This window comes from Carassius carassius, chromosome 34 (genome assembly GCF_963082965.1).
Source record: "Carassius carassius chromosome 34, fCarCar2.1, whole genome shotgun sequence".
Lineage (NCBI taxonomy): Eukaryota > Metazoa > Chordata > Actinopteri > Cypriniformes > Cyprinidae > Carassius > Carassius carassius.
The window spans coordinates 16,347,619-16,371,324 of record NC_081788.1 but is presented as its reverse complement, the minus strand read 5'-3'; the positions used below and the strand labels follow the sequence as shown (position 1 = coordinate 16,371,324).

Sequence of the window (23,706 nt, the reverse complement as noted above, 5' to 3'; positions counted from 1 at the left end):
TTATACACATTTACATCAATTGCATAAAAAAAAAAGTTGGGGGGAAATAATATAGTTGGTCATAAATTCAACACTGCTAATTTGCTGTAAAAAACATGGAAAAATGCAATTAATTTAAGAAACTATTTTCATCTAACTTGCTAAAAGATTAGAACCTGTTCTTTGAAAGTCTCAGGTAGAAATATAAAAATTCCAAGTTTCTGTTCAGGTTTATTGATGCAAAAAAAAAAAAACTACTACTTACAAAGTTTTCAGTACAGTAGGTGAAATGGTGAGGTATTTAAAAACAAAAACATTGAATGACAGTAGGACAGGACCAAAACATGCACCCCATTTACTCATAAAACCCCAAATACTGTTCTCTTGTAAGCAAGTTAAGATTGTATACTGTATTAATGTGAGCAATACCTTCATGCCAGCAAGAGATAAAATCATATCTATTTTCATACTAAAAGGTTTAAATGCCAAAAGACTTAAAGAAGGACATACAGGTAGGAAAGAAAATAAAGTCCCAGGGTAAAGTAATCATTAAATGATGACATTACTCATTTGTGCTTTTACCATGGTAGTGAATCATGTAAACTGGTGCTATAGGTTCTACCTAATGTTTAATTAAATTGAATTTTAAATATAAGACTGACCAGTATAAACACAAAAAATCAGTGATGGAGATATACATCCAGGCATAGTTGTTGGACCCAGAATTACATTCACAGAACATAACATTTTAACTTAATTGTAAATATTGTCGACTATCATGTCACATGACAAGACTTTGTGTGGCATATAAACAAGCATTTTGAATCTTCATTTACAGAGAAGGTATTCTAGCTTGGCTGATGTTGAATGCTGCCCAAACACCAGGTGGCAGCTTCCTGAGCAGCACTTCAGACTGACACTAGAGGACGGTGAAGTCATGGTGCAATACAGTAGGACAGAGGTTTTCCATGACCATTTCATATCCGTTCATATCTCCTTGATTTTGACATAGACTCAAGAAATGAACAGCAACTGCACATCATATATTACTGCTTTTCAGAAAACCAATAGTTTATATATTTACCATAAACTTAATATAAATGTCAGTCACCAGCCAGATCTTAGCTCTCATTTGTAGCGTAAGACTGACCGATTGGTTGAAGACTAATCACCATTTGCTTAGCACAGTTTTTACTTTATATACTTATATTTCTATCTGTGCATGTCATCAGGAATTGGCAAATAATGAATAACACAAATATATATATATATTTTTTTTTTTTGTAAAAAATAAAAACAGAATAACACGATTACAATTGTGTTTAAATAGATTAAATCTCAGTAGGAGTAGTATTTTGGAGGTTGTTGTATTTGAATGGGAGTAGTTTTTGAGAGGTTGATTGATTGAAAAAACACAAGGTACACTAGAGCAGGTGTATCCAACCGTGCTCCTAGAGAATTACCTTCATGCAGAGCTCAGTTCAAACACAACCTGCCTTTAATCTTCAAGTAATAATAAACACCTTTCGTTAGCTGGTTCAGGTGTGTTTGATTAAAGTTTGAGCAAAATTTTGCAGAAAGGTAGCACTCCAGGAGTAGGGGTGGCTACCGTTTCAGACCAATGGTTTTCAGTTCTGGAGTATCACATCACTGCACATTCTGGATGTCTTTCTTTAACACTAACTTATTTGTAGAGGTTCCAAGACCGTTGTTTCAGTTTCTGATAGGAGTCATCCAAAATGAGGTACTTAAAATGAAAATTCTGTCTGCATTTACTCACCCTCATGTTGTTTCCAACCTGTACGACTTTGATTAATCATCAAAATGGCTGGTTTCTGTCCCTATGCTGAAAGTCCAGGATCCAAAAAGGTCATAAAGGCATGTGGGTGAGTAAATAACTAAAGATTTTTCATTTATTGGTGAACTACCCTCTTACGGACAAGAATAGACAATTATGACATGACAAGGGTGAACAATAACAAAAGAAGGAAACCTTGAGGTTCTCTGAAGAGTGATTTAGATGCCACTGGAGGGAATGGAGTGGAGAAGGCTAAGGGCAGGTTGTGGACCCTAGGTTGGTTAAGTAGATGATGACATGACCAAGTCAAACTCTTTTGCATCTTCCTGACCACTGGTGAGACCACAGCTCCCAGAGAGCTCAGGGAAGTGGCTGGCTCTGCCTGAAAGAACCGGTGAGCCAGGAGACTGGTTGCCACCCTGCTTTTTGGGATCAACAGGGGATGGATGAATCTTCTCCACCCTAGGGATTATTGGTGAGCGGATCCCTGGTGAAGGAAGCCCTGGGCTCTTCCCTGTTGGTGAGGAGGCTGAGGCCAGATTGCGGTAATCAGTGCCAAAGGGCGAGCTGTTGGACGGAGGGTGTTTACTTGCCACTTGTTGGCTAGTGAACCGTGACAGCACCTGAGTGACAGTGTTGCGGGCAATCTGCTTTGCCGCAGAATTGTCTGGAGTAGTAGGAACAGCCGCAGTAGGAGAGAGGTCTCGAGGCGAGTGGACAATGGATATTTCGTGTTTGTGGTCTGCCTCAGCTTGTTGCTGAAACTTGTGGCGTGCTGCTTGGAATCGCTGGTTGATGCTGGCTTGGAAGGAGGATGGATAGGTCGGACTAGAGCAGCCTAGAGAGGCCAAACGTTTGGTCAGTCCTGGGGAAGAGCAAGGAGATGAGCTAAGGGAGGATGAGGCAGGACTGCTGGGGGAGAGACACTGCAAGGCTCCACTTTCTCCAGGGAGCACTACCCCAAAGTCCACCGATCCCTCTTCCTTGCACCTCTCGTCTGCTGGAGACTCTGGTTCTCTGGGAGTGTGGTGACCATTTAGCTTGGGTGGTGGAGATGATTTAGATGCAATGGTTTTGCCATCGACTTCGGTTTGACTAAGAGGAGGCGTGATACCTGTGGTAGCTTTCTTGTCTGCTGAATTTGAGGCAGATTTGAAAGCTGGAGATTTTACCTTTTCTTCACTGTCCTTTTCCAGCCCTGCCTTTTCTCTTTCTTTCATTTCATCCAACTCTTTCTTTAGACTATTGAACTTATGCAAAAGCTCCTGATATTGTTTTTCTTCCTTCTGTAATTTCCCTCTCATCTGCTCGCACTCTGTATCCAATTCGGCCAGCTTTCTCTCACCTCTCACCTCTATCTGCTGAACATGAGTGCGTTCGCTCTCCAGCTCCCCCTTTAGGGTTTTGATAGTACTGCTCTCCTGTTCCAGCTGGCGGGTGAGCTCCGCAACCCGCTGGCACTCCTCCTCTGCCCGTGCTGTAGCCTTCTGACATTCTTTCGCCAGGGTCGAGGATAACTGCTGCTGCTGCGCTAAATCCTCAGCTTGATTCGACAGGACTGACCTCTCACGTTCTAAACGTTCAACTTGAGCCCTCTCAAACTCCAGCTGTGAAGAAGAAAAGCAAGAGACATCACTTTAAAATGTCAAAATACTAATAAAGTCAGAGGGAATAACACTAGGCATTATATAGATGTAAGACTTCAGACAACATCGAAGATGAATTCTACATTCTTTAAAATATATTTTTTTTACTTGCTTCTTCCTGCCAGAAACAAAACTTATGAATAGTTTTAAGACTCTCTGCAGACCCTATGAGCTGCAGAATGTGGGAGAGTCATGGACAGGCATCCAAGAAAAAAAATGAGTGTGTGTGCAAGGAAAACCCAGGGCAGGACAGGAAGGGCCTTTTACATAATACTGGAGTCTGTACTTTGACCTTAATATAACCTTATCCTAATCCTATAAAAACACAAACACACAATGGAATGTCTTCACACACACACACACACACACACACACACACACACACAGAGGCGGATGGACTCTCCTGTACCACAGGCCATAAACACAATGGAGCCTTTCCTCTGTAGAAAAGTGATCTGCGCCAATACTGTTACACAACAAAGCCACACAAAATCTGCTGGCACAGGGTGCTGTGATTGCATTTATCTAGCAGTTTCAGTTGTATTTATAACAGTGCAGTTTGTGCATGTGTACATATGTTTTGGCTGCGTTGCCAGGTTACCTGTTGCAGTAGTCTGTCTCGTTCCTTCTCCAACATGGCAGTGATGTCATCACCCGCAGCATTGTCTTGAGCACGCCGTTGTTTCTCTTCTTCTAAATCAGCTATTACCTACAGGCATACACACATTCAATCATCAGGTCAAGAAAGATTAATAATTATGAATGCACCATCTAATAAACAGTAAGCATATATTGTTTTCATTTCAGTTAATAATGTTTGAGTCACATTATTGAGTCACATTAGTTCCAAACCTGTATGACTTCTCTTCTGTGGAACACATAAAAATAAGATATTTTGAGAAATGTTTTTTTTTTTTTTTTTTTGGTAATTGGCATTTTGTGTTTTTATTAACATTCTTTAGAATATCTTCTTTTGTGTTCCACAGAAGACAGCAAGTCATACAGATTCAGAACGAGTGAATGATATGGTTAAAAATAGCATAAATACAAAATTCTGGGCAAACACTCCCTGCCCATTCACACAGCCTAGCATGGATAGGAGCAGGGAGAGCAGATTAATTTTGTATTAAGCTTTCAAACAATGTTTATGAAATAAATAAAACCTTTTTTTTTCTTTCAAAGAACTGAATGAATCAGTCCCATAAGCATGCATACATTTTCAATACATGCATTCAAGCTCTTGTCCAAAACCTTGTGAGCTAGTCTACTGTCTATATAGGCAGCTACCCGAGCGGCAACCTCCCGCTCTCTCTCGTGAAGCCAACAAGGAAGTGACTAAAACTGTATTTCATCGACTGGCCACTTGAGGCTGGCTGCAAAAGGGATTCAATCCCATAGACTCCCCATGTTAAAATGCCCAACTTTATAGCAGAAAAAAAAAACATATTTACAGCCTTGTGCAAAGAATGATTTTGATCTATATAGCCAATTTTGCCCTTCATGACAACTGTGAGGGGGGTGAATGTTTTTATAACTCATCCGTTTAAATTATATTAAGCCTTAAAGTTCTGCATAATTAAGGGCGTGGTCACTTGAGTGAATTAAATTAAATGTATGCATTTAGCAGACGCTTTTATCCAAAGTGACTTACAGTGCATTTAGGCATCAATTTTTACCTTTTCATTTGTTCCCGGGGAAATCGAACCCCCAACCTTGCACTTGATAGCACAATGCTCTACCAACTGTGCTACAGGAACACTGACATGTGTATTGGTGCTGCTTTCACTGCCGTCGCGCTAGGTGAGCGTGGCTTCAGCAACCAGCTCCCGCCTTTTTGCCCATTTTTGATTGTCCTGGAGAGTCGCGCGGTGACACGCTGCCAAAATGGCAACGGCCCGCTCTGCACACTTTAAGCTTCAAAAACACTCTTCAGGATTCTACGGGTGACATCATGGACACTACGTCCTTGTTTTTATACAGTCTATGCAGCTACCTTCAAACCCAGCATCCAAAGTGACTGATTAAAGTGACATTAACGCACTAGATTAAATGCCTACGGCTTTTTAGCATTACCCTTTTTGGTTCCCCAAAGAACCATTTTAGTGAACTTTTCTTAAAAGAACCATTTTTCTTAGTGATTAAAACATTTGAAAAACCTACACATCCTTTTTTGGAATGGAAAGTTTCCATGGATGTTAAAGATTGTTTATGAAACCATAGGTGCCAATGAAGAACTTTTATTTTGAAAAGTACAGCTTTCACATAGCAGCCTAAAATACAGCCTAGGTAGGTAGCTCAGATCTCTGTCTTTGTTTCTCACCCGTCTGTGTCTCCTCTCTGCAGCAGCAAGCTGTTTCAGCAATTTCTCCTTCATGTTGGTGCAGTGGGCCATTACTAGCTTCAACACGCCCAGTGGGTTCAGACACACGGGACTCTGCCGTTCATCATCCTGAGCCTGGGACAGTTCGCTGTCTCTCAGCAGTGCTATGAAGGGGTCACGGAGGTTGTAATGTCCATATCGCTCCTGTACAAATGCATCTCTCTGTTGTGCCTAAAAAATGTCAAAGGTAGACAGGAAAAGATAGGAATAAGTAAGTGGTTTCCACTGAGATGTCGTGAACACACAGCAAGTTCATAGAATGACTGATTAATACCTTACATTATGTTTACATATAGGCCATGTGTTTTTATGAGAGACAGAAAGAAAGAGCAGGATACAGCTGGTCACTATCAGATCTGTTTTCACAAAACATAATCACAGCCTTGACCCCCACCCCAACCCCCCCATCTGCAGGCAGGTGTTAAAACTCCCCTGGGCTGAAGGGATGGAGAGTGGGGCTCAAACCACAAAAGGCCCAGCTGTAGGGGGTGTTGTTCTGAGCTGGAAAGGGGGCGGTGTGACTAATTTAGGAGGGATTGGGTGGTCTTACTAAACAGATCAGCAGACAGGAGACATACACACACACACACACAATTAAGGACAGGAATGGACATGGGGTTTATGTTCTGGGTGACGCAAGTCGATTAGAAGAAAGTTCAATCTAACTAAATGATTGGAGAAGTCCGGCATACATCAGAGAGAAAAATGTCATATCACTAGATCCGGTTGACACTCTTATTAAAAACTGCATAGGTCACAAAAAAAAAGAATCATGCACATATGACCTGTTTACAATAACTTCATAATAGCATTAATTTTTAAAAAAAGAGATAGGGTATATATTAATTCAATACCTGCTTTTACTTTACTTGATCATATGATGAAGGAAAATGAATGACAATTAAATGCACATTTACAAACTAATATGCCATATTGGTCAAGACCGATTAATAAAAAGTGTGTAATATATGAAATAATACTGTAAATTAAAGGGCAAAAAATCATGACCTCTTCAGGCTAACATGTACATGAAGCAAACACATTTGGAATTTTCATGAGCACACCTTTGTGTCCTCTTTAAATACACCATACAAACAAAAATGTAGACTTTATCTGCTTGATCACAATGCATGTGGGAGAGAAAGTAATATTTAACCAGTCGGACTTCAAGAGACCTGAGCTTCCGCCGTTTGCTGGTTATTATCTGTGATCATTCAGTCTTTTAATAAGACTGAGGTGTGGTGTGTACTGGGTGTGAATGTCAGCATATTGATTAACACAATGTGTAATCTGTAACCACAATAAACATTAAAATGCTGGCTGTCAACTCTTAACATACTTTTTCTGTCTCTCAATCTCTCAGTATCAAGCAGAAACTCATATTGTACTTATGTCTATGCTGAAGCCGTGTGAGTGTGTTAAGTGCGTCTCACACCACCAGACTGGATAGTTTATTTGTTTAACTTCAGCATTAAGCAGTGCTGCATACTACTCAACATTATTATAGAAAATAAAAGTCCATTTTCAGCCCTAGAGGCCTTAATCTGTGGCCCTACCGGCCTCCGGGTGACCTTATCCAGAGAGAGAGAGAACTGAAGGAAGCAGACAAACATCACTATTACTATTGCTCAAACTACTGTTTATATTTGATCTACTACACTAATTATTATATTTTTGGCTGTAACTCACCCTGCACTCTTTGTGCTACAGACGTTAAAGTTATGATGAAGGATGATTCACTTTGGCAAGAGTAAAGAACCACCTGGAACACCTTAGCAACTGCAAAGCACTGTCCTGGCAACCAGTATTTTGATACTACAGTCCAAAAGATCATGGTCAGAAAGATTTTTTTTAAGAAATTAAAACTTTATTTTTTTAAGCAAGGATACACTAAATTTAATAAAAGTCACAATACAAAATTTATGTTACAAAATATATTTCAAATAAATGTTTTTCAATTCATATTCATCAAAGAATCCTAAATAATTTTTTTTATAATTTTCACAAAAATAAAACTGCTTTCACCATTGGTAATAATAAATGTTTATTGAGCACCAAATCAGCATATTAGAATGATTTCTGAAGGGTCATCTGACACTGAAGAGACAGAAAATCCAGTTTTGCATCACAGGAATAAACTGCATTTGAAAACATATTCAAATAAAAAAAGTTATTTTAAATTGTAATATTTTATAATAGCTCAGTTTTTACTGTATTTTAATCATACGAGACTTCTTACCGACCACAAACATTTGAATGATAATGTTCCTTTTTTATTTCTCACTCCTACTTTAAATATTTAAATTCTTTAGTAATATCATAATGTTTTGCAGCTGTAATCAAAGCTCTGTTTTTGCCTCTCTCCGCACCCAACACAACAGACCAGACACACACCCACAATAACTGCACTACATACACTAGCAACTGCCTTTCCCACCAGAAATCCAGCTACTATATTTAGCCCCTTCAGTCTCAAGATGTTTAGTTTGAACATTAGTTTCTCATTTGACTGCTTTCTCGGCGCACTATAAAAAGATGTCACTGTGCATTTATCGTAAATTACCGGAAGTTAATTACAGTTCAGGACTTCCTGTGATGTAGCAGAATGCCGCACAATCAGAATGATTATCTGAGTTGGCACAGTAATTTTTTGTTGTTGTACATTTGTAGATAAATTGTAACAGTATATCACAGCTCTCAGTAGCCAGAACTTCCTCAAAAGCAAATAAGAATAGGAGATCTCTAAACATAAGACGTTCAGCTTTAATGATTTAACTCACTATTTTAGCTCTAAATAATAACTATATATATATAAGTCCCAATGCTCATCCAAGGATAATTAATTAGATTATTTATGAGCATGGGCTTATGAGTATTCCCCCACCGTGGGATCTCAATACAGAATGATTCAGTTATTTTAGATATTTTTATGGTAATTTATTGGCTAAATATATTATTTTACTCTGTGTGTGTTGCTGTGGCATTAGTAATCCATATGCAGGACAGAGCAGGATGCTCTTTGTGCTGGTGCTGTTTTTAATCAAGCTCTTGCTGATCTGAGGCGCTTACCATCAGAGACAGAGAAGAATCAGGAGACTTCCTGGAAGGAAGTTCACACCGATGGAATCCTACATCTCTCTAATCAACACACAAACACACGCTCCATGCGGTTCAGAAGAGCAAGGAACCCCAATGGTTTTCTCTTTGAGTGTGTCACATTTTTTATGTAAAACATGGGCTAGACATCCTCCCTATTAAGACAAAACAAACTGGATTGTTTAGTCTGTTTGAACTGTGGTTTTAACACACAATCCTCTATTCATGAAAGTCCCCTTTCAGAGACCTGTGAAAAGACCTGATGTTCCTTTATAAGGCTTAGATGAAGCATCGAGTGAGTCATAATAACGGCCGGTTTCCCGTTTTAACCGCCAGCCCTTGGGACATTGGCTCCTCAATTACATCAGAATGAGCCATGGGAAAATAACTCTAAAGGAGGAGCAAAAAACGCTGCAGTTGATCTGGAGGATTCCAAAACATCTAACGTGATTGGCACTTTTCTCCCGGCATGCACAAATACATACACAACATTCATGATCAAAGCCTCAAGTAGAAAGGACCTCTCAAGGTTCCCTCTGTGAATAATGCCCTTACTGCCCAGGAAGAAAGTCAAATTAAGCTGACACACACACACAGTTTAGCATCTTGCCAAGGGCTGAGCAGTAAAACAGGCACACTAGGCACACTTACACACTAAGGCTTTGTTCAAAAAGGAAGCAAAATTTGATTTCAAAAATGGACCTCAAATCAGTAGACCGCAAAAAACAAAAAACATCCATGTGTTGTTTGAAATCTGATAATAATCAGGATATTTTCATTATGTATTGAATAGTAAATGATTTAACGAGTAAGTGGTTTTGGACATCAATACTGCAGTATCCAAAGCAGATGCACCAGACACTGCAGACAATGTCTATGTTTCCATCCAAGTAGTGAAAGTACACTATTGTTAAAAAGAGAGAGAAAGAGAGAAATAAATACTGTTATTCAGGAAGGATGCTTTGTGGCAGTAAAACCTTTTACGTTGTTACAAAATGTGTCTGTTTTAAAAAATGCTGTTCTACTTTCTATTTGTCAAAAAAATAGAAAAAAATATATATAAAAAAAATCACTGCACCAGTTTCAACAAAAGTATTATACAGCACAATTATCTATCATATTAGAATTATAAAGCATATTAGAATGATTTCTAATGGTGGTGGGGACGACTGAACAAGTCACTGTACAAAGTCTAGATGTACTGTAATGTGAATGCACAAATATATTACCGTTCGCATTCAGATGAACTTAGCTTCTCTGTGTTGTTTTCAATGTCTCACAAACTAATCTCATAGTGCAGTGCAAAGAGTCATCAGCTGATCAGTCTGGTCACAGTGAGACACCGGAGCAGCTTTAGTGACTGAGCCCCTCGTCTCATGTTTCCATCTTTCCCACACACCCCTGAGCTCATGTGAAGCTGCTGTTAACTACAGCATCAGACAGAATAATTACAGGCCTAATAAAAGACACACACTCTCTATATATATCCAGAGGGAACACTGTGGGCTACTGTTGTGTCAGTATGAGTTCAAACCAAAATGAACTTCATTTGTTCTAGTTTTGAGGATTAAAGACACAATCGAGCACAGCTGATTTAATTTGTGTGCTTATCAAAGCATAAAATGAAATAAAAGATGGAGAATTAAGTGAGTAATAATAAAGAAAGCTGGAAGGCTGTAAGCTCTGTGCTTACACTTGTTTAAGTGTAAAGGAGTTCAGTTTTTAATGAATTTCATTATTCATTAAAAACATTTAACAGTAATGAACATATGGAATAACTATCTGGAAATTTTGTATGTAGAATATACATGCTGTCTTTTTGTGATTTATAAGTCCTGATTGAATGAAGACTGTGCTCATGAATATTAATTATGTTACATGGTACACTAATGGCTGAAAGGAAGATTGATCAGATGGCAAATAAATTAATCAAATTATTGTGAGGGGCGTAGTTCATGAATATTTAGGATATTATTTATAAACTTCTGCATGGTCTAATTAATATTCATATGTACATCTTTTAATGTAATATTTTAAGGTGAACGTTCCTTTTAATTGTTTTTGTTTACACTGTCCATTACTTTGTATTTGTGTGTGTGTGTGTGTGTGTGTGTGTGTGTGTGTTTATGTTTTACAGGAATAGCACTGCCTGCCATTGTTCTCCTGTCTGCCTCTTTCCTGAGTACTCCCCGACACACTTCCTGTGGGTCGTGACCACTAGTCCACACCAAACACTGAAAATTTACATAACACAAATATCATATAGCCTACATAACACAAATCTATACACATGCAGAGCTGAGAATGTACAGTATCCCCTACGAAAAATAAGTTTATTCAAGTGTGCTATTAGTATACTTTTTATGTACTTCTCAGAAATATACTTAAAATAACATTTAAGTATTTGACTTATACTTACGAAAAGTTTAAATATATTTGAACTATACTTGTGCTCCTAGAATCTGTTCATTGTTATAAGGTAGAGGGCGCTAGTACACATCTTCTGTAAAGAATTACCAAAAAAACACAAGTGAAGAAGTAAAAGAAACAACAGATACTTACACATGTAACATGATCATCTGACATGAAACAGCCTAAAAAAAATATAAGATATGGAATAAGATGTCGACCAATGAAGAGGTAATAACTACAGTAAAGCTTTGGGGTGTTGATCGACTGCATCTACTTTTTGATTATCATTCTGAATCCAATTCATGGTCTTTTTTCAGCTTTTTGTTCAAAATGTTATTTCTTTATTTTTTTATGATACTTACCAACATTAAAGTGTTTAAAAAAAGGAATGCATGAAGCTAGAATAAAATGTTTTTGTTTACAAGCAGATATCCTGTTCTTTCTTTGGATGTTTTGTATGTTAAGATATTCATATAACAATATATATACAAATTAAAACCTAAATAGGGACATAGTAGTACACTTAAAGTATGATGTAAAGTTCACGTAAAGAAAATGTATGAGTATACTTGCAGTATAAATCTAATAAACTAGTAGTTAACTGAGACTATACTTCAAAATGTACAAAGTATTTAATTAGTAAACTGTCAGTATATCTGTACACTTTGAGTATAATTGCAGTACAAACTACAAACATAGAGGTAAAATTGTTGTGTACTCAAAGTTTGCTACTGTTATACTTAAAGTATACTTAAAAGTATACTTTTATATACTTGAAAGTGGGCCAATTTAGTCCCAAGGAGTATTGTAACAGTACACTTACAAGTATACTACTAGAACACTGATATTTGTATACTTGCTACCTAAAGTATACTGTAAGACAGTTCGTAAGTCAGGAAGAAGTGAACTGACGAACATTTAAATAAAACTTTAATAATAAAATAGACACAAAACAAAACCAAAACACAAAATAAAACCCAGGCCTGGTCGTCTCTCGTCTTGGACTGGCGTCACTTTTATCCTTCCGGAGCTCCTCCGTGGGACTCGAGACCGGTGAGTGGCAAAAGTGTCGCTCGTTATCCCTCTCACTTCACCGGCCTCGCTCTGTTCACAAAGCTCTTGATCCCGCCCCTCTCGTCACATATACTTAACTTTAACTACTTGAACTTTACTTAAGTATACTTAATAACATAAACTTGAATTATACTACTTTTTGGTAAGGGATGTGTAAAATTACAACATTTGAAATCTCCCAAATGCTCGAAATTAACAGTTATTAAAGCTGAAGTATTTCTTCTTTTTTCTCTCTCTCTCTATGCAATGCCTTCTCCTTTCAAAGCTTGAAATGCAAAAACAACAATTTGGGGCTATAACAACTCGCTTTCAATGCAGCAACATTAACTTGAGTTTGGGGGAGAGCTTCCAGTTTGTAGGCAAGGTTTGTGCCAAGGAAACTTGTTTGACCACAAGCTTTGCCAACATGCTAAAACATGTTAGCAATCCCTATCGAAAAAAAAAAAAAACAGCATGTGCATTATGTGCTGGTTCTAGGCTGGTCCTAAGCAACTAGCTCCTGCTCAAGACCAGTTTAGGACCAGCTCCTGACCAGCTCGAACCAGCTCCAACTAGCAACAATGCTCCAAAGCATACCTAACCAGCATATGCTGTTTTTTGTTGTTGTTTTTTTCAACAGGAATACATAGCAAAATGCAAAAATTTGCTATCAGCAAACTAGTTAAAACAACACTCAGCAGCATGTCAAAAATAATTTACATTGATCCATTTAACAGACACTTTTATCCAAATGAGGAACAAAAGTAATGTCAAAGAGCTAACAATAATTGTAACATACAATGCCAAGTTTATTAGACAATTGGCTAGAAAACACAACAACATTATGCTAGCATCACTCAGCAACATGTTAATAATGTAACCAATAATGGCTGACAACCAGCAGAGAACGAGAAGTGGTTTCTTAAACAGCTATCGGGATTTTAATGTGGTCTAATGCGGTTTCATATGATCTGATGAGTGTCTGACATTGCCTGTTGTAGTTTCTTAGGGTCTGCTAAGACTTAGGGTCCACTAACGTTCTTATGGTTACTAACAACGACACAGTTCAGCTTTAACCGCATGTGTGTTTATGTGTGCTCTTACCCTGAGTGTGTGTATGACTACATCTTGTGCTTCCAGTTCTCCTTCCAGAATGCTGAGCAGCATCAGAAGTTCAGCTTTACTGAGAGTCTCCACATTCATCCTGCTGCCCTGTAACACACAAATAGCTGGATTCAGTATCTGGGCCCTGAAGCAAAACCACTGATTTACAGGTCTGGCAATACAACTGGATTTTTTAGCAGGTCATGCACTGTATGACTGTACCAATGTCCAATGAAACAGGATCATACCACATACACATGCAAAGATCAATTTCTCTGGCCCAGAAACAAAATCAAGTTTCACACATTTCATCATTGAATGACTCTTGATCTGAAATGACATTTGTCTGAGTCTGGCATTCATGAACATTGAAACAAACAAACACACACACACACACACACACACACACACACATAAACACACACACACACACACACACACACACACACACACACACACACACACACACACACACACACACACACACACACACACACACACACAGTGTTCAGCTTCTCTGCATTGTGGTCTGGCTCTCTGTCTGACCACATCCAGGAACCTATTAGCATTTCAGCACAGAGGTCTCTCCAGTGAACAAGTTAAACTGCTGTACTGTAACGGATTCCCTCAGTCTAGTGACTAGTCCCACACACACACACACACATTTCCCTGTTTACTGCAAGTGACAGAGACAGATCTGGATTCAGTTGCAGGGTAATGGATGGTTTTTCATTAACCATGAGATTTGGCTTGTTGTGGCTGGGTTCATATTTTCATTTATGTTGGGGTGTGTGGGAGCAGAAAGACAGAGGGAAACCTGCCAAACACCCGAACACAATCTGCGCGACCACTGATTTATAACATATTTGTCATATTTGTTCTGAATGTCATCATCATGAACATACAGTCATTCCACAGCATTTTCCGATTGGATGACTCATATTCTAAGAGTGTAGATTCATTTTTAATTTTCATAACTGCACAGTTAATTTCATATTTAATGGCTACATTGCAGCTGCCACATTGTTTCCGGTCAATATACTTAATTGGTTGCATAAGGAAGTAGTTCTACTACACACTAGAGCATTTTAGGGACAAAAAATAAATCTTGTGATAAACATATGTTAATGTGGCACTGGCAACTGTGGTAAAATTGATGACGAATAGAAAATGAATGTGTAACATCCACTACACTTCATGTTGTTCACCAGCTATTCCACCTCAGATGACGCTAACCCTGAAACAACTTACAGAACTACCAAATTTTGTTACAAGTAAGATTGCATTATATAATAATTGCTGTTAATAGTGTTCATCTTCTGTTTGACTATGTCTTTAATTAATTTTTCTGAAAATGTCTGCCATGTACATAAACTGACAGTCACCACTGATAAGCTACTACTAAATATTGTAGAGACGTAATTTTCTGTAAAGTTTCATTGCAATGATTTGTATCGTAAAAAGTGCTATACAAATATACTTGAATTTAATTGAATTGAACTCTTTACATATTTGTCCTATCGGTCAAAAATTGGTGTCTGTATGATTTTTTAAAAGCTTTTTAAAAGTCTCACCAAGGCTGAAGTTATTTGATCAAAAATATGGAAAAAATATCAATATTGTGAAATACTAATATAACTGAATGTAACTGCTTTCTATTTGAATGTTTTTTCCTGTGAATGTAAAGCAGAATTTTCAGCATCATTTCTAGTCATAGTGTCACATGACTCTCAAGAAATCATTATAATATGCTGATTTGATGCTCTTAAAAAAAATAAAATAAATAAATAAATACATACATACATATATATATATATATATATATATATATATATATATATAATAAATTCTTAGTATTATCAATGTTAAAAACAGTTGTGCTGCTTAATATTTTTGTGGAAGCCAGCTGTTTTTTTTGTTTGTTTTTTTCAGGTTGATGAACAGAAAGTCCTAAAGAACAGCATTTATGTGAAATAGAAGTTTTACATAACATTATAATTATCTGTATTGTCACATTTGACCAATTTAACACATTCTTGCAAACTTTTAAATTGTAGTTCATAAAATAAAGTAGAATATGATATGTTATGAGGGTATATTTTTATCACACAGCTTTAAAACCTAACACAAGAACTTTCTCAATCAATCCTAAAAAATAAAAACCTAGATAAAGGCATCTTTTTTTTTTAACAAAGGTGGTTTTCTTAGGTGGTTTTTCCCTAAGACAATCTAATGAGATCACTTCCTGATATGATTCAGTTTGGTTGCACGTCAGTGTGTTAGTAGGATGACAAGTATGTTATTTTTTTCCTTCTATATTGAATAGAAAGTTACACAGCTTGACCAGACTTAATATAATGATGTCATCCAGACATTACTAACACACTGCGGACGGGGGCTGTTTGTAGAGCCAGAATGTGTGTGTGTGTGTGTGTGTGTGTGTGTGTGTGTGTGTGTGTAACAGACTGCATTTTTATTCCCTTAAGAATCTTCATCCTGCTGCATCCAGTAAAAACACTATCCACTGATCTGATCTAAATCTGCTGACCACTGGCTGTCACGGTCAGTTGGACTTTTACTTGGTTTATTAAAAACAATTACATATAAAGGTCAGGACTGGAACCAGAGTCCTCTTGCATGCTAAACGAAACATTTACCACCAGATATTTTTTGTGGATGTATTTTGAACAACTGTGTTGTTTTTTCATTGGTTATGTCTTATCTCACCTAGCCAGGGCTCCCACTGGTGCCCACTCAAAATGTAAAAAAAGCATGACGCCCCTGACTGTGGCTGTTATGTGTAGAGGGAAAAAACCTGGTTTTCTGCCTAAAGAATCTGTCTAAAGAAACCTCCTACACCAGGGTGTAAATAAAAGCTACACAAATACCACATTCGACCAAGAACTGCATTCCAGAAAAAGGAACCATAACTTTAAACTACATACAGCAATCAAAACGGGGAGAGAGAACTCATTTCAGCAAATCTTTGCTGCAGCAGCCAAGACCTGACAGACTGAAATTTAAGCCATTACTTTATTTTATGAGAACCAGATCAGTCTGATGTGTGAACAATTCATTTAGACCAGTCGGGTTACCGAGATCTGAAAAAATTGGCACACAAACAGCAATGAACCACAGACTCACCTTGATTCAGTTACTCATAAAGTACACTGATCCTGATGATGTGAAATCAGTAACAGCTGTGGTGAGAAACAAGGCTATTTAACACTACAGTATAATGTTTCATTACTTCATACAATAAAGAGAAAAATATGAGCTAGCAAGACAGTGGGAGAGAAAGGTCCTGCCCCAAATGGCACACTTCATGTGCACTTGCGGTCTTGTGGACTTATAATGGCTGCAGCTTGTCCGTTAAGTCCATGAGACCATAAGGTGTCCCATTCGTCTTTCAGAAGGGTGCTCCCGAGTGCCCCCTTTACAGCCTCTAAACACCCTCAATGCGCACTTCTGCCGAGCGCGCACTGAGGCGTACTCCACATCATCAGACTTCAACCTGACAGTCAAAGCGGCATTATATCATGAAAGTGTGGAAGACAGTGAGGGTTTTTGGTGCGATTTAGAACAGGCACACAGAAAGATTTGCTGCTCCAAAAAAAAAAAAAAAGATATTTGAAGCCAATAAATCTTGTTTCACTAAAACATTCAGATACAAACTGTGACATGACAAATATGGTCTCCTAACAGACGACTGATATGAATCTTGTATCAGTTAAGAGATCATTTAACACAAAAATTCAAATCCCATTATTATTTCTTCATATTTTCGTTCCTGTTGTTCTTTTCCAATAAATGTGGTCACATTTGTCGTTCCTCATCAAAATTTCGTGTTTGAAATCCTTTCACATCAATAGGAATTTTGAGAAAAGGCGTTGATTCCGGAATGGGTTCAAAGTTGGTTGCGTGAATTCACCACACTGACCAACAGAGCATTTGTTAGAGGGTGACTTCTGCGTGAGCTGTTCTTCATCCATTTCTACACTACTGACAATGGACAATTGACTTTTTGCTAATGTAATAACACCTTATGAGTTAAGTAAAGAATATAGTATACCACAAAAGTATCCTAAAAGTGATATATACATTTCAACTCATACGTCATGTTAAAGCAACACTCTAAAACACACTTGTTTCAAGCCAATTTTGGGTCAAATATGGACTACCCCAACTGTTGGGGTAAATTTTGGATACATTTATTAAACTAACTCTTTAACCCAACAATTGGATTAGTCCATATTTGACCCAAACTTGGGTTGAAGCAACACAGCATTTTTTAGTGTGTATATGTGAGATATAGAGTGAAATGTAAGCCATTATTTTATACTTTATTCTCAAGAATAAGATCACTCAAATTATATGAATCATTGGACCAGTGATATGAATCATTGGACAGGTTATGTAACTAGATCAACTATTATTTTTTCTTGAACTTCCTTTAAGGCATCTTCTTATGTAAGAACATACCTTTTCTCTTCTCTCATCTCACTGAAAACTTCCTAACCTCAGACTTAACCCACAGCTGCTGAGGGCAATCCTTAAAAGAAACATCAGGCCACAGTATAATGTCAGCTTGCTTGGTGAATCATTAGCCGTAATGAGAGAGCGGGACATGTGTCAGATGGGTGTGTGGTTCACGGCACTGTTCTGATGTTGTAACCCCACATTAAATCTGTACAAGCCCAATAAAACATGGCAACCAAACACCATCTCTGCATAGTCACAGAGAAAGTGAGAGCAGGAAAAAGAGAAACATTATATGGATTACAGAGACAGAAAGGAATTACAGGAATTCACACCCCACGCACAAATTAATCAAATTTTAAAGGAAAGAAACTCCAGATGAGACTGTAATGAATTCTAATTCATTTCAACTATTTTAACAGCCGAGCACCTGCTTCTCGGTCACTGATACATCTTATTAACGACTTGCAAATTAAAGATGAAGCAGTATTCTGATCATAGACAACAAAATAATAACATAATGCCGAATGATTTCACGTTGGGGGCTATTGCATAATACTTACATTAAAAAAAAGAATGCAATGATGTGGCACAAACCTAACCCGTTCACCCGGCTCAAATGAGGTCGATATGCTGTATCCTAAACCCTAAACTCAACCCTTTCCCCAGGCTAAAGCGGTAAGCTGGACTGAAGCACCATGGTTTTCACTGTGTAGCTTCCTCATTGCTGCAGATCTGTGGTTCTGAGCTAAATTTGTATAGTGGAAAACTGGCCATTAACTGGACACATCAGACCTACAGAATCTGCTAAATGAAGCACTTCTTTGGTGTAATTACGTCCTGGCCTGAAAGAATGTCTTCAACCCCGCTCTTGAGTGACTGATTCTGACATGCCAGTCAAAACAGAGAATTTCACTGCATACAGACTAGACCACATTTTTGCTCATCACCCACTGACAAACACTCACATGTCTGCTCTTTAAAAATCACTGTTTGTTTGATTCAAATAAACACACTTAAGCTGTGCAATTACATTCAGATTGACGTTTTAACAAATGTGTCCAAATCTCTGGCAAATGTATTCGGTAGCTGCAAGAATCCATTACGCACATTCTTTAAAAAAAAGTGTACACAGATTCTTAAGATCTGGCCTAACGAAAATGCTACAAAAAATGAAAGAATAAAGTTAAGGATCAAGAATAAACACTATCACATACAAAATATTTATCATACATATTAACAAATCTATTCATGTTTTAAATATTTCACATTTTGTATCTATGCTGTAGCTATTTTGTTTTACTTAAATGAGTGAATTTCTCTAAAAATCACAACGTGATTCTTCACAACCATGAGATCATAAACATGACATGGGAAATGTTAAAACAACTTATGAAAGTTGAACTTCTGAAAAATTAAATAAGGAAAACCTATATGAAAGTCATTATGTGAGCTAAGTGAACTCACAACAGTTGAAATATGAAAAGATGAGGACTGATACTACATGGATGTGCAGATACTATATGGATGGACTGTATGTACAAGTTTATAAAAATGTAATTATCTGTGGTGTTGACTACCAACCAGTACACACACAGATGTAAGCCTTAGAAGTGTATTTATAAAAACAACTAACCTATTCATTCTTTCTAATACATTCATAAAAGTAGCTGTTCTTTAAAATATACAGATCTAACTCTTTTCCAAGTGATTACATATTTTGATTCACGTCATCAATGTGATAAAATAAAGAGAAAAACCAATAAAACGATAAAACGATCACTGCAGTTTTCTTAACACAAATATACCATCTGAGTCACTTCCAAAGTGAAAGTGTTGCCGTTTTAGGAACTAATAGCAGTGTAAGTTTTGCCCCATGTTTCAAGAATCAAGTGCTTGGTTAATCTTTTATAAGCTGCGTGATGAGCAACTAACGTTAGATCCATAAATTCAAACATTGCTCAGCAAAAACTACTGCTGTGGATATCAGATTTCCTTTTGAACACAAAGCTTCCCTTTCAGTGCTTAAAAACCACCCTGAACATATGGATCATTTCACATGCTGCTAAATCAGTGCACTTCTCAAATGTGTGACGAACAAACGATCAGATAGATGTCTGACATCAGACCGGAGCAAAAATAGAAACAGGGACAAAAGGCTGTTTGTAAAATTGTTATCCTACATAGCATTTAATGGAGATACTATAAAAATCACACAACTAATTACGTAGTTATATCTAAATACAATAATAATAATAATAAAAACGTCTATTAAGACTGTATTAAGTGAATGAGTATGAAAGAATACTGTGTGGCTAAGAAATTAATGTTCATCATTACACATAATAATAATAGCGATGCACTGGAAATCTATGCTGGGACCTGAGATTCACTCTTCCACACCAGCACGCTCTCCACATCACATTCACGCCTAATATACTTTCCCAAAATAAGCCATAATTCCATGAAATATACATTTTATTACCTTCATATGTGTATTGTTCGCTCATCAGTCCTCGCGGTCAAAAGTATCCCAAGTTTACGGAGTTATTTCTCACTTTCACTGCTGGCCGTGCTACTGTCCCGGCCGAAAATATGGACTGCTGCCACTGACAGATCGTTCAGCCAATAGGCGGAGAACACTGGCCAAAATGATCCCTTCGGATTGGATGTTGTGCTGAAAGGGGAGGAGCTAAGTAAGCGTCGGTTCTGTGTCTTTGTCTGCAGTTGTTTGTTTTACATGCAGTTTATTGTAGTGATTTGAGCACATTACAGTTCAAATGTCGGAGTCTCTTTATTTACGATACACTTGATATTAATTTGCATTGATACCTATGAATATTTTTTTTTCTTTGTGAAGGAAAATGTTTTTCAGATATTCATGAAATAAAATATTAATGACAGGATTTTAGACGTATAAAAAGTAAAGTATGCTCACTTAAATGTTGTATCTATATATTTTCTATATACATTTCTCAGTCGCGATACGTTTAACTCTCTAATGTAACTGGATGAATTTCTAATACTGTGAAATACTGTCTAGCTATTAGTACTGAGTCAATGCAAAGGTGAGCTGATAAATCAATGCGCCTTTATTTGAATTTCATTGAGTGTTACTGAGTTCCCCTTAACCTCATCTATGGCGCCCCCTCATGGACACAAAGAGAAAAACACATCTAATGACAGATATGAGAAGCGGTGTCAAGCTGCCTTTTGGACAAGTGTGACTGGCAGGATATTAATTTCAGCCCAGGATTAGATTCGATTTTAAGATGATTCATATACCGCATCTGAAATGTCAGACATAACAGTACACATGCTGGGAAAAAGCAAAAATGCAATCTGAAAACTGTCCAAAAGTCCTCTAAAACCAGCCTAACAAATAAGCATGACCAGACTTGCATGCCAGAAGAAAAAAAAAAACAGAAAAAAAAAGAAAACAACAGATAATCTGGATAAATATGGATAGTATGTATTACAATACATAATCATACATTAATTGTACATTAACTAGAATACAAAATGTTACAGGGGTGTAGAATCAGTTTAGGCCCAGGTTAGACACATTTCTGTGGGAAGGTTGGGAAAGTGTTTTTCACGTTATTTAAGTTGGCCCGAATGAGTGATTGAGGTTTGTGTGTAAGCTTGTCTGGCTCGTGTGGTCACTGTGCTATTCTTCTCATGCATGAAATTGTTTTGAATTGCGGTTCAATTGAGACGCAGTGAATGGATAAAAAGCTGCATTTATGTATGCAAATGAGATGTGTTTATGTGCATAATTCCCCACTGCACCGTGGCCTCTGTATGTGTGTAACGAAAAAGAGATTTTAAATCATCATTCAGTGCTTTCCATAAACTATCTGGATGTGTTGAATGTCATAATGGTTTTAGTCCATCTGTAATGAGAATATTTGCAAACCACTTTCCTCAATAACAGAATTATATGTGTGTGTGTTTGCTCTATGCTCATATATGTGTCTTTTCACTCATTTTACTTTCATTTGTTTGTCTTTACAGCCCCCTGTGCTCTGCTACTATTGTCTGGTTTGTTTTTCATTCCCCTCTGAGATAGATATGGTGAGAGAGAGAAAGACAGAGAGATATTCAATAAAACAAATGAGTCACCCTTCTGGTCGTGATCTCAGTTTGAAAAGAAATAAAACCAGACAGGAGACACTGCTGCTGCCAGTATCGACTAACTAAGCCATTTGTCTGTCATCCTCAGAGCTTTTACACTAATAGATTCCACTCAGGATCTTTAGCCCTTTGTTTTCACTCTCACACCATGCCACCATGTCACCATATTTGTCTCTCTTTCTCTCTGTGTGTGAAGCCTGTATTTTTTTTTCTCTCTCTATCTTTTTCTCCCATATTACTTGGCTCTCATGACATCACTATTCCACACCAGCTGAAGCCACACACACAATTACACAGATATGATGAATAACACAGCCATTGGATGACTCAACATAAGTCATTCATACTATAATTTACATTTTCATCAAAACTTAATATATAAATTATATATATATATATATATATATATATATATATATATATATATATATATATATATATATATATATATATATATATATATATATACACACACACACACACACAAGGAAATTGTTTTCTTTTATCACAGTGTTACAGATTTCAAATTTTTTATATTAAAATATTTCATATTCATTCAAATTTAGTTTTATTTTTTTAAAGCTGATTTTCCATATTTGCTATGACCTGTTCTTTCTCTCTCTTTTTTTTTTTTCATGGGTAATATTGTTTTAATAAATTTCTGGAGTCTTCAGTATCATGCCATCCTCATATTTCTGTATCAAATTATATTCATACTATACATAAAATAAGTACATTTTCTTATTTAAATTTTTTAACCGCATTTTTAACAAACAGGATTTGCATGGACATTTTTAAAGTGTTATTTCTAGACTGTGGAAAATTTTAAAAAAAAAATGGTCAAATGAATGGAAATGTCTATAATGAATGGAAATCTTCTAAGTAAATAATGTAATAGCTGAGAAATGTTTAATTGTTAGATAAATATCATTTAAAACAATCTTATATTTTAATCATGAACAACTGGAAAATGTAATACTGAATTTAATCAGATTTAATATGATTAAATTTTATTTAATACATTGAAACTGCTAGTTTCTGTTATAAATATATACATATATAATAACAGCAGCAGAAGTACCAATAATATCACAGCCAACGGGGGCCCTTTGAATATCATTTTGAGCAAAAAGTTGAGAACCACTTGTTTAGTGCCTGAGCTTGAGCATAGAGCGTGATTCTGTAGGTCTAGAAATATTTCATTGAATTACAACAGAAGCATATTCCTTTTTTTACGGAGTCCAAGAGTAGCTATACAACAAGGATTCTTGGTTACACACTCTTGACACTCAAACAAGAAAGACGTCCTGTGATACATCATCCCATGTGCTGCACTGAGAGAGCCAAACCTCAATCTGAAACACACCCTCAGCATAAGAACATGATGCTTGAAATTACTGACTGATTCTTCTAAATTTAGGTCCAGGGAATCCAGAATCCTTATGGGGCTGTTGTGATGACATATGATGTATCATATGTGTGAGCCCTGACTCATCGTGCAAAAACACATGTTCACATCCTGCTGAACTATCTATAATATTTGTATTAGCCTTATATAACTGAGTTATCAGATATCAGAATATTATTCCTCTGATTCTTTTTTTGTGGGTTGACTTTGGATA

General features: G+C 36.9%; 1 protein-coding gene across 1 annotated transcript; it reads right to left on the bottom strand.

Moving 5' to 3' along the window:
* Positions 1-62: 62 nt before the first annotated feature.
* On the bottom strand, positions 63-20,570 carry LOC132114506 (CTTNBP2 N-terminal-like protein). The gene is made up of 5 exons (XM_059522654.1): positions 20,433-20,570; positions 13,469-13,576; positions 5,744-5,974; positions 4,025-4,132; positions 63-3,384 (listed from the first exon to the last, which is right to left on the bottom strand). The coding sequence occupies exons 1-5, from the start codon at positions 20,436-20,438 to the stop codon at positions 2,059-2,061; spliced, it is 1,779 nt and encodes a 592-aa protein (XP_059378637.1). The 5' UTR covers positions 20,439-20,570; the 3' UTR covers positions 63-2,058.
* Between the last annotated feature and the right edge of the window lie 3,136 nt (positions 20,571-23,706).

Bases quoted from the DNA above. Each gene is read 5' to 3' on its own strand.
- LOC132114506 (XM_059522654.1), bottom strand. The intron at 5,975-13,468 runs GTAAGAGCACAC...GACATTTTTTAG, and splicing joins TAGTCATACACACACTCAGG to GCACAACAGAGAGATGCATT. The intron at 4,133-5,743 runs GTGAGAAACAAA...GTATGCCTGTAG, and splicing joins CAGAGAGGAGACACAGACGG to GTAATAGCTGATTTAGAAGA.